At 44.6% G+C, this 17,455-nt stretch overlaps 1 protein-coding gene across 2 annotated transcripts in view; it reads left to right on the top strand.

Annotated features, from left to right (window-relative positions):
- Window positions 1–3,773: 3,773 nt before the first annotated feature.
- Window positions 3,774–17,455, top strand: part of KPNA3 (karyopherin subunit alpha 3) — a 97,513-nt gene continuing 83,831 nt past the window's right edge. Inside the window, exon 1 of one of the 2 annotated variants that reach the window (XM_010363827.2) lies at window positions 3,774–4,249. In XM_010363827.2, the coding sequence (XP_010362129.1) occupies window positions 4,181–4,249 (69 nt within the window). In that variant the 5' untranslated portion in view covers window positions 3,774–4,180. The remainder of the gene's footprint in view (window positions 4,250–17,455) is intronic. The other variant, XM_030922202.1, reaches the window with a different exon arrangement.

Here is a 17,455-nt window from a genome sequence, read left to right on the forward strand (position 1 = left end):
GGTGCGGTGGCTCACGCCTGTAATCCCAGCACTTTGGGAGGCCGAGACGGGTGGATCACAAGGTCAGGAGATCGAGACCATCCTGGCTAACACGGTGAAACCCCGTCTCTACTAAAATACAAAAATATATATATATATATTAGCTGGGCATGGTGGCGGGCACCTGTAGTCCCAGCTACTCGGGAGGCTGAGGCAGAATGGCATGAACCTGGGAGGCGGAGCTTGCAGTGAGCCGAGATCGCGCCACTGCACTCCAGCCTGGGCGACAGAGCGAGACTCTGTCTCAAAAAAAAAAAAAAAGAAAAAGTATCTCGCACTGTGGCTGCATCACATATGATCTTAACCACTAGACGGTTTATTTATTTATTTTAATATATATATTTTTTGAGATGGAGTTTTGCTCTTGTTGCCCAGGCTGGAGTGCAGTAGTGCGATCTTGGCTCACCACAACCTCCCTCTTTCGGGTTCAAGTGATTCTCCTGCCTCAGCCTTCCAAGTAGCTGGGGTTACAGGCATGTGCCACCATGCCCGGCTAAGTTTTTGTATTTTTTTTAGTAGAGACGGCATTTCACCATATTGGTCAGGCTCGTCTTGAACTCTTGACCTCAGTTGATCCACCTGCCTCGGCCTCCTAAAGTGCTGAGATTATAGGCGTGAGCCACCGAACCTGGCCCTAGACTGTGTTTAGAAATGACTTGACAGACAATGGCAGAGGGGAAGGGTATGCTGATTGGGAGCAGAGGTGAAGTCTGGAAGATCTGGAGAAATGAGTCAGATTGCTGTGGAGGGATTGGGGAGGCAGGCGGACTGCCTAGGAGGTGTTAAGGTAGTCTTGTGGGTGGCATGAGAAGAAGAGAGAGATGCCAGAAACACTGAGTGGTGAATTAATATGGTGACTAGTTGAGGGAGTTGAGGGGGAGACAAGAAGTAAAGATGGCTCTTAGCTTGGAGAGGTGTCCCTGGAAGAATGGTTATGCCAATAACAGAGTGGTGAGTTTGCAGAAAGAAGCTGACTTAGGAGGCAAATCATGAACTCCTTTTCCCGTCTGTTATGCTTGTGTTGCCTACGGCATACTGCTACCTGACTGACTGCTGGCATGACTCCCCATGCCTTGGGAAGGTGGAGAGTGAGTCAGAGGGTTTGACTGACCTCTGGGCTGAGGACCCTTCCTTCCTGTCTCCCCCGAGACCCCCCAGTCCTTCATACATGTGCCTGATGAATACAATGCTTGGTATATGGTAGACACTCACAATATATGTGGAAAATAAATTCATTTAAAGTAAGAGCTGTTGAGAAGTTTCAGGCCAAGGGTGATGATTAGAGTGAGGCAGAAGAGAAGGAGATAGTTGCTAACAATGAGAAACACCAAATTTGAGTCTCTGGAGGTGGTCATTTCCCAGAGATTAAGGTCTCCAAGGTCTGGTGCAGGCTTGCACTTTTTACCACTTGAGTGGTAAAAAACTTGATGAAGTTAAAGATGTGGAAAGACTGTGGTGTCAGGGTGCCACATTTGTGGATGCTGAAGTTACCAGGGATACTGGCAAATAATAAAAATGACTAAACTAGATCGAGGCAAAAGGGTGGCCCTGCTTTGGACTGGGCGTGAAGAGAGGTGGCATAAGGTAACCTGAAAAGGGAATACCTACTAAATTATAATAGAGACTGAACAACAGTCTGAAATTTTCTCTTACATTTAGTCAAGGAGAATGGCAAACACACAAGTTCTGTTTCCTTAAAACTCAGAGTTGAGCTAATGTATTCTTTCTTTTTTCTTTTTTCTTTTTTTTTGAGACAGAGTCTCATTCTGTTACCCAGGCTGGAGTACAGTGGCACGATCTCAACTCACTGCAACCTCCACCTCCCTGGTTCAAGCGATTCTCCTGCCTCAGCTTCCCGAGTACCTGTGACTACAGGCATGCACCACCACGCCCGGCTAGTTTTTGTATTTTTGTCGAGAAGGGGTTTCACCATGTGGGCCATGGTTGGTCAGACTGGTCTCAAACGCCTGACCTCAGGTGATCCTCCCACCTCAGCCTCTCAAAGTGCTGGGATTACAGGCGTGAGCCACTGCGCCCCACCTAGCTAATGTATTCCTTCTAAACTCATCGCTGGTGTGTGTGCATGTGTGTGTGCGCGCGCGTTTCCCTTCAAATGAGTAGTTAGACTAAGATCAGGTGTTGCAAACTGAGGACCTGATATTCTGAAGTGACTGAAATGCTTAAGTCTATTAACAAAATGTGAATTAACATTTAAAAATAAAGAGAAAAAGAATCTACCTTTTTGGTTCTCCTTGAAAAGTGGAATCTTCTGGCAACACTGGGCCACAGTCCAATATGACTAGAGTATCTGAAGCCTGTGTTTATCAAGAGGCCACACCCCACCACTCACAAGACGAATGCCCCTGGACATAGCTTGTCCACCAAAGGCTTCTGAGGGCCTCAGGCTCTTTAAGGCCCTTTCGCTTTAAAGATTGTCCTTTTTGATCCCTTCATGGTATATTCCTACCAACTTTTGACCTCAGTTCAATTAAATTATAAGTACTACAACATTACATACCTGCTCATGTCTACCATAGATTCTGAAAATTAATTAACATACAAGCTAATGAAGCTCACCTGCTCCAGAAAGCAGCTTTTTTGTTTGTTTTTTGTTGTTTTGTTTGAGACAAAGTCTCCCTCTGTCGCCAGGCTGGAGTGCAGTGGCACGATCTCGGCTCGCTGCAACCTCCGCCTCCCGGGTTCAAACGATTCTCCTGCCTCAGCCTCCCAAGAAGCTGGGACTACAGGTGCCCACCACCACGCCCAGCTAATTTTTGTATATTTAGTAGGGAAGGGGTTTCACCATGTGGGCCATGGTTGGCCAGACTGGTCTCGGTCTCTTGACCTGGTGATCCGCCCGCCTTGGTCTCGCAAAGTGCTGGGATTACAGGCGTGAGCCACCGCACCCGGCCGAAAGCAGTTCTTTATCAGTGCAATCCATCCAAATTTCCCTGTTTCATTCCTTCGATGCCCCCGGAGGGAGTGGCAGTGCTACACAGGAGAGTGTGCGGACCAGGGCTTGGCTGCTGCCTGAAGGCTAAGATTATGTGTGGTGGTAGAACAAGAAGTGTTGGGGGCATGGAAATACAGGGAATGCCAGAGTGAAGGTTGCAGAACCGGGGTTGGGAGGATGATGAAGAAACTGGGCGACACTAAAGCGCCAGTTCAACAAGTATTTATTGCGTATCTACGACATGCTAGGCATTGTTTTGACACTAGAGATTCAGCAGTAATTCAACCAAAGTACCTGCTCTCACTAAATTCCCGTGCGGGCAGCCAGGTAACGCACGTAAACACTCGTATCACGTAGATACACATGTACATGTCAGGTATATATACATGCTATTTATAAAACTGAAGCAGAGCATGGACACCGCGAATGAAGGTGGCTGCTATTTGGGAAGCCCTCCAAAAAAGCCAGACTGCTAAGCACCCGCGGTTGTTCTTTTTCTGATTTTCTACCTACCGGCAGCGAGGTGAGCTCCCAGGAAGCTCCGCCCTCTTCCTCCTGATAGGGCGCAAGGTGCCAGGGAAGCTCCCCTCTCTTCCCCGCCCAGAGGCGGCCTTGTGGGGGCGGAGCTTTGCGCCCAGCAATCTGAGCGCAGCGCGCAAAAAGCCGCGCGCACAAGGGCGCACAAGGGTCCCGGCATTCTCCTCGTTCGCGCTAGGCGTGGAGAATTACCCCAGGCGGATCGTGGCATGCTGGGAACTGTAGTTGACGACCGCTCCCCCCACGCCTGAGGGGCGGTAAAAGCCGCCAGGTCCGGCTCCATTTCTGACACCAGACTTGCAGCACCCAGGGGTTGTGGAGAGCCCTAGCAGGGGAAGACGGCAGGGTCATCCCGAGAACCGACAGGCACGTCCAGTCCGGCGAACGCCCAACCCGGTCGCCGCCCCCGGTCACGTGTCGCCAGCCTCCACGGGCGCGCGCCGCTCTCAGCACCGTTCCCGCCCCACCCGGCCCGGCAGTCGGCCCGCGCCTCCCCCGGCGCTACTGCCACCTCGCGCTCGGAGGCGTCACGGAACGTGCTCTCCTCTCCCCCTCCCCCCTCCTGCTCTTCTCCTCTTCCCCCTCCCGCGCCGAGACTCGCCGCCGCCGCCGCAGCCGCAGGAGTAGCCGCCGCTGGAGCCGCGCGCAGCCATGGCTGAGAACCCCAGCTTGGAAAACCACCGCATCAAGAGCTTCAAGAACAAGGGCCGCGATGTGGAAGTGAGTGTGCTTCCGTGGTCTGGGCCCGCCTGGCCGCGCCGGGCCAGCGACGCGGGGAGGGGCGGGGGGCCGGCGCCGGGCTGGTTCTCGCCGGCTTGTGGTCGGCCGGAGTTGGCCGCTGCCTCCCGTCACCGCGGCCCCGGGTTGGGCGGAGCGGGCGGTGAGACGCGGGCCGGGCTGCAGTCACCCTCCGAAGCTGCCGGCGCTGCGACCGGGAAATGCCGGGGTTTTCGGCCCCGTCACGCGGGCGCGGCCTTGTGTCGGAGAGGAGGGGATGTGGAGCTGAGGCGGGGTCCGCGGGCCGGGGCCGCCCGAATGAACGGGGATGCTGCCGCCCCGGCCCGCCGACCGCACAGCCGAGGGGGCGGCCGCTCCTTGGCGCCCGCCGCTGGTGCAACCTTCCGGCCGGTGCAGCCCCCTCTGCGCCTCCCGCGCGGCTGCACATGGAGCCTCGGCTCTGCCGGTCCCGGCTGCTACCTTCTGCTAGCCGGGCCCAGGCGGGCGGTGGCGGCCCGCAGAGGGGGGTGGGGACCAGCCGGGTAACTGACTTGTTTGAGGGTGATAGATGGGGGAGGGTAGGATGCGCCAGGACCATTTTCTTATATTCCAGTGCTCGTCTTTGGACTAGTCGTGCCGAGCTGTTCCAGCTCATACTCCTGCAACTGCTGGCATTTGAAGCGAGCTGAAGGTGGACAATAGTTTGCAATCTATTGTGTTCAGGCTTCGGAAAAGAGGTTGTTCCGACCTCCGCTCGTAGGACTTGTTTTCTTAGCCTTTCTTGGAGTGGGGTGTGCATAGAGTGATAATTTCTTTGACACGTTTTACTAAAATAAATTGGATACATAGGGTTCATACGTTCTCTTACGTACCTCTTGCTCCAAGCTAGTAGAATTTCCAAGTGGTTGCAAAACTAAACATTCATCGCGGTCACTCAGTTAGTTGCTACTCAGCTTGTTGCCATTGTCTCATTAAGGTGACATTAGCAGGTACTATTTGCAAACTCGGCTTGTTGAGGCAGCGCTAGAGGTCTCTCTGCAGCTACTGAAAACAGTAAGTATAATGCACAAACTTCACTGGGACCGTGACCTTTGGATTTGTTAGGGGGAAGATGGTTTTAAGGCCACAGCCTTCTTTTCTAATACTAGGCGACATGATTTGCAGTTTTGTAATTTTTGGTAAGAAGCTAGTGTGATTAAGAGGTGTGTATTTTATCCTATCTTAAGGAAGGTTGTGGGGGTAAATACACCGTTCAGCGTTCTATTTTGTAGAGAAACAGACAAACTCAGGCCGTTTTACAGAGCTACAAAATTAAATACTAGTAGGAAAAAACCTAGGGAGATATCCGTGGAATTCCCATTTAAATGAGTCAAAGATCATATATTCTTTCCTGGTCATGGTTAAATATCCTTTGTGAGAAATACATCTAAGCAAAAACTTGGGAATAGAAACAAGAAATTTTGGAACTGCCTCCTGTTACCGGTCCACTTGATGACAAGTGTTAATTTTGAACTTTTCCCATTAGGAGTTTTTCTTGAAGCCTACCCTGTTCCAAATAAAAATGTATTGAAAAATACTCATATTGTTTGTACGGAAGAACCAGTAACGTTCTTCCTTCTCTTGGATATTGGTACAGGTTTTTGTTTCATTGTTTACCTCTATTATTGTGTTATGGTAGCTCAGTGGTACTTAGTAAGGACTCCTGCACATAATAGGTACAAAACAAATATTTGCTGATGATAAGAATGTAACCAGTGACTTTTAGATGCATGAAAAAGAGCATGGTTGCTAAGCCATTCAGCCTGGTATTGGTCACAACATTACATTTCTCGGGACTCTGTAGGGTAACTAACACATGAGGCCGGGCGCGGTGGCTCAAGCCTGTAATCCCAGCACTTTGGGAGGCCGAGACGGGCGGATCACGAGGTCAGGAGATCGAGACCATCCTGGCTAACATGGTGAAACCCCGTCTCTACTAAAAATACAAAAAACTAGCCGGGCGACCTGGCGGGCGCCTGTAGTCCCAGCTACTCGGGAGGCTGAGGCAGGAGAATGGCGTGAACCCGGGAGGCGGAGCTTGCAGTGAGCTGAGATCCGGCCACTGCACTCCAGCCTGGACGACAGAGCGAGACTCCGTCTCAAAAAAAAAAAAAAAAAAAGAAAAAGAGCATGGTTGCTAAGCCATTCAGCCTGGTATTGGTCACAACATTACATTTCTCGGGACTCTGTAGGGTAACTAACACATGAAATAGACATTCAAATGGTAGTTCTAATGTGGCAGACACTGTGTTAAGAGCTTCATGATACCTTATTTAATCTGTGTAACAAGTGTATGAGTTAGGTGTGGCATTATCCCCACTGTACATGAGGAAAGTATTTTTTGAGACGGAGTCTTGCTTCTTTCCCCAGGTTGAAGCGCTCAGGCACTCGTAGCTCAGCTGTAAGCTCAAACTCCTAGGCTCAAGGAATCTTCCCACCATGGCCTCCCAAGTAGCTGGGACTACAGGCAGACACCATCACACCTGGCTAATTTTTTAATCTTTTGTAGAGACGGGGTCTAGCTTTATTGCCCAAGCTTGTCTTGAACTCCTGGGCTCCAGTGATTCTCCCACCTCAGCCTTCCAAAGTGTTGGAACTACAGATGTTAGCCATCGCACCCAGCTGGAACTTTAGGTACAAACCCTCAGTGTGCTTATGTAGCCTGTGCATGTCACTCAGTGGATATGGGTATTATTTATTCACTGATTGTCTATGGGCATCCATCAATGTTAGGTCTTGGGGATAAGGAATAAGATGCAGTCTGTACCTCAAGGAGTTTACAGTCCAGTGGGGGTGATAATTACAATGCAGAACAACAATTGTTACAGTGTGGTGTTCTGAAAATGCATGCCAAAAAACTACTTGGAGGTGAGCAGAAAGGGAAGATACTCTGGTTTATTTCTAATGGATGAATGGGAGTGAGCTGATGGTGAAGGATGAAAGAAAGGTGGCCAGGCAAAGAGTGGGAGAAGGCAGGTGGAAGAAAGAGGCATTCCAGACCAGAGGGAGCAGTAATTGAAGAGTCCTGAGAGAAATGTAGGAGAGAGAGAGACTGAAAGGTAAACTGGGGTCAAATCTGATGAAGGGACTTTATTGGGGATTTAGGCATATCTAAGAGTAGATAACCATGCTTAGTCTTGTCCATTAGAAACATAGTACAACTTAGCTCTGTAACTGAGTAGTTGTGGTTATCAGGCTGTTCTAAAACAGTGAGATGCACTTTGATAAGCTGTGATGCCTATTTTTTCACATACAGGATAGACAAAAGCTGAAACATGTTAGAAATTGTAGAAGCAGCTGATACACAAGATGTTAGGTGCAAGAATAAGATACATACTTGTTAAAGAAAATAAAAGGATACAGTTATGCCAGGGGATTGTGAGTAGAGACAGGATTGAGGAAGAAAATTTCTTTATTGTTCAGTCAAGAGAGACTTTAAGAGATCTTTGGAGAGGAAAAAAAAAATGAGGTTAGTGAATCTTATAGGAAGTATGTACCAAACTTAAAAGGGGCATGTTAACTGGTGAATAAATATCCAGGTAAAAAAGAAGAGTGATTATATTAAAGAGAGGAGACTTCCAGATGGCCTGTGTTGGTCCAAGAATATCTTGTGGCAAAGAGTTGCTTGGAAGCTTTTTCTTGATAGGGAAATCTGAAGGAATTTATTCCAGAGCAAAGAGAAGGTGTAACATGATGAGAACAATGGAAAGGGTGACAGGGCAGTAATACCTAGAATTCATTTTTGAGAAATAGTGCTGCTGTCTGGTCTGCAAGGAAGAGTTTTCCAAAAAATTGAGACTGGGAATGGCTACAACCTGGAATGAGGATTTGATGATGCTGTTCTTCCTCCCTCTTCCTCCTCCTTCACATTCTTTTTGTAAAGATCACTGAAGAGAAAGGGGGTAAAGGTTATTCTGAGGTTTATAGATGGAGGAAGGGAAGGAGTAATTATTATCACTGATAGAAATTTGGAGCTTGGGTAGGGGAATGGATTTTGTAGCTGAAACTAGGAAGTACATATTGGAAGGGAAACATTTCCTTTTATTTGTTCTGGAATGTGCTTTTTGAAAAACAACACAAAACAGGGTCTGGCTCTGTCACCCAGGGTGGAGTGCAGTGGCCCAGGCTGGAGTGCAGTGGCCCAATCTCAGCTCACTATAACCTCCACCTCCTCCCAGGCTCAAGCCATCCTCCCATCTCAGCCTCTTGAGTAGCTGGGTCTATAGGCACATGCCACCACACCCGGCTAATTTTCGTGTTCTTTGTAGAGATGGGGTTTTGCCATGTTGCCCAGGCTGGTTTCAAATTGCTAGCTCAAGTTACCCGCTGCCTTGACCTCTCAAAGTGTTGGGATTAGGGACATGAGCCACCATGCCCGGTCCTGGAATGTGCATTTTAATACTAGACCTTTTCATGTAAGGCATTGATTCTTAAAAACTTTTTTCTTGTTTTCAAAGATAACTTGTAGAAAAGTTGCAAAACAGAAACGTTCTGTTTAATGAATACTTACAAAACAAATGCTCAGGTAACTGCAATCCACGCCAGCTTCTCATTTTCTTGCTCCTGTATATCTCAAGGATGTGACATTTTCATTAGTAACAGTAATTAATAATCATTATTTTAAAAACCTTAACATTTATCGTTTACAGTATACCAGTGCTAAGTACTTTATATAGATTATCTATTTAATCTTCACAACAGTCCTATCAAGTAGGTACTATTGTTATCCCCATTTACTGCTGAGGAAATTTGAGGCCTACAACTCTTAAGTGGCCCTGAGTTTCCATTGGGTGTTAAGTGGCAAAGCCTGGACTTATATCAAAGCTTGATGCTAAGCAGCCGGGCGCAATGGCTCACGCCTGTAATCCTAGCACTTTGGGAGGCTGAGGCAGGTGGATCACCAGAGGTCAGGAGTTCGAGACCAGCCTGGCCAACATGGTGAACCCCCCCCCCCCATCTCTACTAAAAATGCAAAAATTAGCCAGGTATGGTGGCTCATGCCTGTAATCCCAGCTACAAGGGAGGCTGAGGCGAGATAATCACTTGAACCAGGGAGGTGGAGGTTGCAGTGAGCCGAGATCGTGCCACTGCACTCAAGTCTGGGTGACAGAGTGAAACTCTGTCTCAAAAACAAAGCTTGATGCTAAAGCCAGAACTCTTGCTTACTGTGCTGTACTCCACCGAAGGGAATCTAAGACTTAACTTGGGAATCTAAGACTTAAAGTTAGTGAATGGGGAAAATATCAAAGAAACATTGACTGTCAATCTCAGAAATTGCTATCTCTTCTTTTTTTTTTGAGATGGAGTCTCGCTCTGTCGCCCAGGCTGGAGTGCAGTGGCCAGATCTCAGCTCACTGCAAGCTCCGCCTCCCGGGTTTATGCCATTCTCCTGCCTCAGCCTCCCGAGTAGGTGGGACTACAGGCGCCCGCCACCTCGCCTGGCTAGTTTTTTGTATTTTTTTAGTAGAGACGGGATTTCACCGTGTTAGCCAGGATGGTCTCTATCTCCTGACCTCGTGATCCGCCCACCTCGGCCTCCCAAAGTGCTGGGATTACAGGCTTGAGCCACCATGCCCGGCCTAGAAATTGCTATTTCTATATTTTAAAACCTTGCTAATAATTTTTAATGAACTTTATTATTAGATTTATTTGCCTTTTTATCTTTTTACTCTTGCAAAGTTTCCTTCTTATCAGCAAGGAGCCAGTTAGTTGGTTTTTACCAAAAAATGATAATCCATAATGGGCTTAACACTTAAGCTTTCTGCTTTAGCTTCTGATACTAGGGCTAATATATATTTTCTCACCTGCAAAATTCAGTTAGCTCTACCAGACTTGCTTCTGTCTCTCTGGAACCTCCAATGGTAAGTGGCAGTATCTGATTGTCCAAGTTTAAAACTCTATCCTTGACTCCCTTCTCTTCCCCTCCTTCATCCTTTTCTGTATTAGTCATCTGAAGTACCCTCATGTTTGTACCTGTTACCAACCTTACTTCCACTACCCCTAGTTTAGACCCTTACCTTTCTTGCCTGAACAAGTATAATAGTGTACCTAGCTCTTCTGTGTTCAGTATCTTCTCTCCCCAGTGTATCTTGTGGATTGATTTCTCAGATCTTTCTGTGTTACTTTCCTGTTTATGATTCTTCCCATTGACTTCAGGATAAAAGTCCTTAGCATGCCACACATAGTTATAAGACCCTACCTTTTTTTACCTCACCTTGCACTTTTTCTTATATCTCCTTTGTGCTAGCCTTGATAAAGTACTGGAGATGCTTGAGTAACCAGTAGTTTCTTCTTCATGCCTTTTTATATGCTGTTCTTTGTGCCTTCTTTTGGCTGTCTGTTGAGTTGGGGCTCACTCTGGCAACGTATCTCTTCAGTGAGACTCCTTCATATATCTCTGGAACACCAAGATTACAATTCTGCTACACCATGTCATTCTAGTTAAAAACAAAAAACAGACCTTTAAAAATTCTCCATGAGGCCTTTCCTGACTTATAGCATGCTTGGTGCTATCAGTTCCTATTCTTTTCCTCCTCTCTAGTGTTTTCCTATGTGAATTTTCCTTCACCTATTTGGGATAAATTGCTGTGATATACAACAAATTCTGTTTGTGTATAGCTATTCGAGTATTTGGGCTCTGTTGAGAAGCTCACTGAGAATAGATAACCTTGGATGTAACTTGAAACACATGAAACTTAATAGAGAAGAAAGACTAGATGGTATACCTGAAAAAAGTCTACATTTGGGAATGAAAGATTCAGTATTATTCTAAGACATTAATTTTCTTTTGGTGTTGACTCCATGGCATCGATACTGTTGCCTAGCCCACCTTGAACAGCCTGTTCTCCTATAATGTATTTCTGTAACATGAACTCACTCATACTTGAATGGTAAATAAAAGAATGTTAAGGCAAAATTCATATTAGTCCATATGTGATTTTTAGTAGCACATTAATGTTTAGCACTCTCAAATAACAGCAGTTGAACATAAAATACAGAAACACAGTTGAACGGATCAAGTCCAGGAGTATACATATTGGCCATGCACCCGTGTTCTGCCTCTTGGCTCTGTTTAACCATGTGCAGTGTCTAAAGGTGCTTACTACCATCCGTCCTGTACATTGCCCTCTTTCTTCCAAAGTTTGAAGAGTGTTAAGTGTTTCAGGAATCTATATGTCATAGAACAGACAAACTTTTTGTTGTTGTTGTTGTTGAATTCACTAATGGGGCATATACTGCTTCCTGGTTCTTGGAGTACTCTTTTTCAGTCAGCTTTGCTAAGTCTTCTTCCTACCCTTTGAATGTGGTAGGCATGGCTTGGGATTCTGTCTACGATTCTTTATCTATAGACTGTTTTTCTTGCTCGTATCAGCAGCTCCCTTGGCTTTAATCATCATTTCAGTGTAGGGGGACTTAAATTTCATAAAATCATCATCTGGAAATTATTCACATGAACATCTTTTTAGCTTCTCAAGCTCGAAGTGTTTAAAGCCATGTTCTGCCTTTGTTTTTTCTTTTTTCTGTTTATGGCATCATCACCCTCACTGTGACCTGAATTTGAAACTTGAGAGGCTTCTTGGACATCTTTCTCCTCTTCCACATTCAGTCAGATGTCAGTTACGGAGCTCGAATCTCTGTGCTGTCTCTGGATTTTGGCCCTGCCTCTATATTCTGCTGCCTCCAGCCTACTTTAGGCCTTATTACCTGTCACCTTCCTGTTTAAAAACTCTCTCCAAAGTGGTGTTCTTCCTCTAGTTTATGAGATTTTTCAGTGAGCCTGATGCCTGATTATTTCTCCAGATTCAGCCTTCTTCCCCCACCCCCTTAAGCCCTAGCAACACTGAACTTCTTATATGCTTATACATAATCTGGAATCCCGCCTGCCCCTCCTCGCCAGTGCTATTTCTATTCTCAGGGCCATCTTGCTGACTGGAATATCCTTCTCTGCCTCCTGTTGCCTGGCTAATTCCTACCACTTTTAAATACTCAACTCTGGGTAGGTACCATTCTTTGCTCCTGGAAGAAGTCTGAGTGTATCTTTCTTATTGCAGTTATGATAATGTATTCTAATTAGATTTTATTTTTCTTATTAGATTGTGAGCTTTTTGAGGGCACAGACTATGTATCTTCATTGCCTACCACTTAGTACAGTGACTAGAACCAAGCAAGCACTAAAATATTCCTTGAATAAATACATCCTAGGCACCACAGACACGATAATTTTCTCACGTATTTTTTAACCGAAACATTTACTCTTTTAGTGCCTTTTTCTACTGCTTCCCAAATCAACTCCAAGCTTTTTATTATGACAGGTGAAGTTCTGGGAGATTAAGGCATGTACATAGTGAATGAATTAGTGATTAAGGCTAATTTATATGGCTAAGTAACATTCCTTTATATGTATATAGCACATTTTGTTTACGCTTTCATCTATGGGTGAATACTTGGGTTGTTTCCAACTTTAGTCTGTTGTCTCCCAACCATTTAAAAATGCCACTAATTTGTTCAGGTCAGTTTTCTTATATTAAATTGCACTATATGAAATTGCCTTTTTCCAGGTTTGTAACAACAGCCAAGTATTGACAATTTCATATGGTTTAGCCTAATAGACTGTCCTAATTACTGGGTTTGTCTGTTTCCTTCTGGTGGTGCTTAACTGGTTCCTCTTATTTATTTATTTTTTTTATCACTGTTTGGATTTTTTGTAATCTGGAAGTTTTTAAAAAAAAAATTTTAAAGCGTTTTTGAGACAGAATCTTGCTGTTGCCTGGGCTGGAGTGCAGTGACATGATCATGGCTCAAGGAATCCTCCTGCCTCAGGGTCTTGAATAGCTAGGACTACAGGTGCATACCACCGTGTCCAGCTTATTTACTTTTTGTAGTGATGGGGTCTTGCTGTGTTGCCCAGGGTGGCCTTGAACTCCTGTCCTCAAGCAGTCCTCCCTCCTCAACCTCCCAAAATGCTGGAATTGAGCCACTGAGTCCAGCCTAAACTGGAAGTTTGATTTAAAGGCTTGATAAGCTTCAAGTTAAGCTTTTATTTATTTATTTAAACTTCAGTTGGTGATAGTGTGTACTTCAGACTATATCTCAGTAATGATAATAAGATTGGTCATAGGGTTCAGGTGATAAAGAACAAATAGTTTAATGCCATGAATGTGAAAGTTATTTAACAGTTTGTGAAGTGAATTTTAGTTATTTGGGTGAAATGCTGCATGAACTGGGTGAAATGTGACATGAACTGGATGGCATTTCAAGAAGTGGAAAAAAAAGTAACTTGGTATCCAGTAAAGGAGTTACAAAGTATATTTCTAGAACTTCTAACTTCAGAGTGAGTAGGATTTTCTTTCTATGACTGACACCACTCCTCAGTTGACTTTTTGTTTGGTTAGCATACGGTTTGGCTGTACAGTTGGCCCTTTGTAACCTGTGGATTCATAGGGCTGACTGTACTGTACCATTTTATAGAAGAGACTTGAGCATCTGCAGATTTTAATATCTTCGGGGGAGGGAGCATCTGGAGCCAACCCCCCGAGGATACTGAGGGAGGACTGTATTCTCATTTTCAAGTCTATTCCTTTATCTTGGAGGTGAAGGAATATTAAAAGTATAAGGAGGACGTAGCTATCCTTTTTGCAGTTGTACTATTAAGAAAAATTTTGTTACAGCATAGCCAACATCAGCAGTTAAAATGTGGTAAAATAAATCTTGACTATATTTACTTGGAATTAATCATTCTCGATTTTCTGGGTTAGGGAGGTTGTATATATACAAGATTTTACTTTATTTTGACACCTGCCTTAAATAAATATAGTTTAGTTGTTTTCTTGGTTCTTGAGAATCACCATTATGCATGTGGATATTGGGTTTTGCTTTTATATAAGTGATGCCTTCAGGTTGTTAGATTAACAGAATTTTGTCCTTGATTTTTATGCTTGTGGAGTTTTTGCTCTTCATAATTTTTGGCATGTCCTTCCCTTACTTTTAGGCTATTAGCTTTCTCTTTGATATTGTCAGCATGTTTACCTGTGGTAGCCCCTGTATTTCTTTTTATTTGATGCTTTACATATTCTAGTGACTTGGGAAACAGATTTATTAAACATTTATTTAGCTTTTTTTTTCTTTGAGATAGGGTCTTGCTCTGTCACCCAGGCTGGAGTACAGTGGCACAGTCACCGCTCACTGCATCCTTAACCTCCCAGGCTCAAGTGATCCGCTCAAATAGCTGGACAGGTGCATGCCATCAAGCCCAGCTAATTTTTATATTTTTTATAGAGACAGGCTGTCGCCATGTTGCCCAAGCTGATCTCAAACTCTTGGGCTCAAGCAATTCACCAACCTCAGCCTCCCAAAGTACTGGGATTACAGGCATGAGCCCCCGCTCCCGGCGTGTTTAGTATTTTCTACATGCTGTGTAGACATCATTAGGTGCCAAAGATTATAAATATGAAAATATTCCCTGATCTAAGGAAGTTCAGTTTAGTGGGAGAGACTGATACTTAAGCATATGGCTAGTGTACAGTGTGATAAATTCTGTGATACAGGTACATAATTTGTAAAGTACTATAAGAGCATAGAAAAAGTGTGACTGTACCTGGGGAAAATTAGTAAGGTTACACAGAAGGTCATACTTGAGCTAGGTCTTGAAGGATGAGTTTGCCAACTCAGAAAGAAAAATAGCATGAAGAACAGTGACTGTGTCATGGAGTCTGAAGCCTGGGCATGTTTAAACTGCAGCTGTTATGGGGGGCATCGTATCCATTCTCCCTGCTTTTGGAAACAGCCTTCTGATTTGGCCTTGGGAAGCTACGTTTCTGCCATTGGATATCTCATGGTGGGATTTTTAATGTAGGTAATCCTGCCTCTGGTTAATTGATGTGCCTCACACTTTTCTGGCTAACACAAATTAGGCTAATTCTATCTCTGGCATTTAAATCTTGAGTGAGCTGATACTGAGACCTAACTGATTCATCCTGACAGAAGTACTGTGAAGGTAACCATCCATTAATTCCTGCCTGCTAGATATGTGGGAGTTGCTTCCATAGGCTTGATTCTTCAGCTTTGCCTTGGTTTTGTGAATTACTCTATATTCTACCAATAAATTCATTCTTCCCTTTTTTTCTTAAGTTAACCCAAGTCAATTTCTGTTGTTTGCAACATAACTCTAAGGTGATCAACTGTCTTGGTTTGCCTGGAACTGAGGTAGTTCCCAGTATACAGGACTTTCAGTGTTCAAACAGAGAAAGTCCTGGACAAACCTTAACACATTGGTTGCTCTAATTGAAACAGTTTGGATGTAAAAATAATGAGTTCTCGGAATCCAAATGTTGTTCAGATGAAAATATTCAGTATGCAGCTGAAAACGGTGCAGAACTAGCTTGCTTCAGTTATGTCACTCAGCAGCTATTCGAATTCTTTACTAAGTGTGAGGGATAAAACAATGAAAATACTGATAACCAGTAATTGTTGAGCACATAACTATGTGCAAGGCATTGTGTTTATATGAATAACCTTAAATAATCCTCACAGAGTTTACATTATATAGAGGAAGAAAATGAGTTCTTCATTTTCTTCTTAATTTGTTAAGAACATACGGTTAGGAAGGGGCAGAACTTGCATTCAGTCCCAGATTTCCAACTTTAAAACTCCATGCCCTTAATAGCTGTTTTTCTACTTTACCTCAGGGTTCCTGCTCAAGGAATGTGTAGACTAGTATGCAGATTATATGAAAGCAAGTAAATATTTCCTGTAGTGGAAGTGTGTACCTAGTAGAGCGGGCACATGGGGAAAGAATCACCTGAGTTGGCCTGGGTGAGTCACGGAAGGCTTCATGGAGGTGATTGTGCCTGAGCTGAAAGTAGAAAAATGTGTAGGTATTTGTGGTAAATCTTGGGCAAGCCTGGAAGTAAGAGACAGTGTGATACGTTCTGGGGAACTAAAGTAATTCAGTATTTCTGCCTGGGCGCGGTGGCCTTTTACGCCTGTAATCCCAGCACTTTGGGAGGTTAAGGTGGGCGGATCACCTGAGGTCAGGAGTTCAAGACCAGCCTGGCCAACATGGTGAAACGCTGTCTCTACTAAAAATGCAACAATTAGCCAGGTGTGGTGGCGTGCCCCTGTAGTCCCAGGTACTCCAGAGGCTGAGGCAAGAGAATCGCTTGAACCTGCAAGGGAGGGGTTGCAGTGAGCGGAGATTGCACCATTGCATTCCAGCCTGGGTGATGGAGTGAGACTCCGTCTTAAAAAAAATAAATAAATAAAAATAGAAAAGAAATATTTCTTCAATATTCAGGTGGAGTAATTGGAAATTTGGGTAGAACAGACAAGAGCTAGATTGTGAAAAACCTTTTCTCTGGGGAACATTTTAAATAGTGAAATAGATTGTGCATTTAGAAGCATTGCTTTGGTTATACCATAGGGGATAGATTGGTGAAGACGAGAAGAGAGTTTGGGAGTAACAGCAAACCCTCAAGGTCTCAGGTAGGTGGCCTGACTATAGCATTGGCACTGAAATTGAAAAGCAGAAAAAGTTATTAGGACTAATCTTTTGGCATATTTTACCTTACAGAGTAGAGGTTGGCAAGTTTTTTGTAAAGAGCCATAATATTTTTTAAAAGCCTAAATATTAAGGCTTTGAAGGCCATTCTGCTTGTATTGCAACTATTCACCTGTGCCTTGAGCACAACAGCAGCCATAGACTGTAGGCAAACAAATGAGTGTGGTTGTATTCTAATAAAGCTTTATTTATGGAATCAGTTGGGGGTCTGGATTTGGCTCACAGGCCCTTCTAGGCTAGTGTGGCCAGTGGTGAAGATTAATAGTTCAAAGCAATGACTAGAGTAAGATGATAATATAGGTGAGGGATTATAGGGATAAGAAGGAAAGAGGAGCAGGGGAGTAAACAACCCTGAAGAACCAAATCATATTAGGAGACAAGGTGAAAATGGTGCTGAGGGAGTCTGTAGGAAGCTTAGCAGCAAAATGGTGTATCAGAACTTTAGGGATGAGAGTTTCCTGAAGGAGGGGCAGTAATTGCAGTATCAAATGCTACAGAGAGGAGAGGCATGATGAGATCTTAAAATAAGCCTTTCATTGTATTTGCTCATTGGGGGCCAGTGAGAAGTGGAAAACTGAGAGTGGTGGAGGCTGAAAGCTAGATCATGATGAGCT

Source organism: Rhinopithecus roxellana, chromosome 18 (assembly GCF_007565055.1).
Source record: "Rhinopithecus roxellana isolate Shanxi Qingling chromosome 18, ASM756505v1, whole genome shotgun sequence".
Taxonomy (NCBI): domain Eukaryota; kingdom Metazoa; phylum Chordata; class Mammalia; order Primates; family Cercopithecidae; genus Rhinopithecus; species Rhinopithecus roxellana.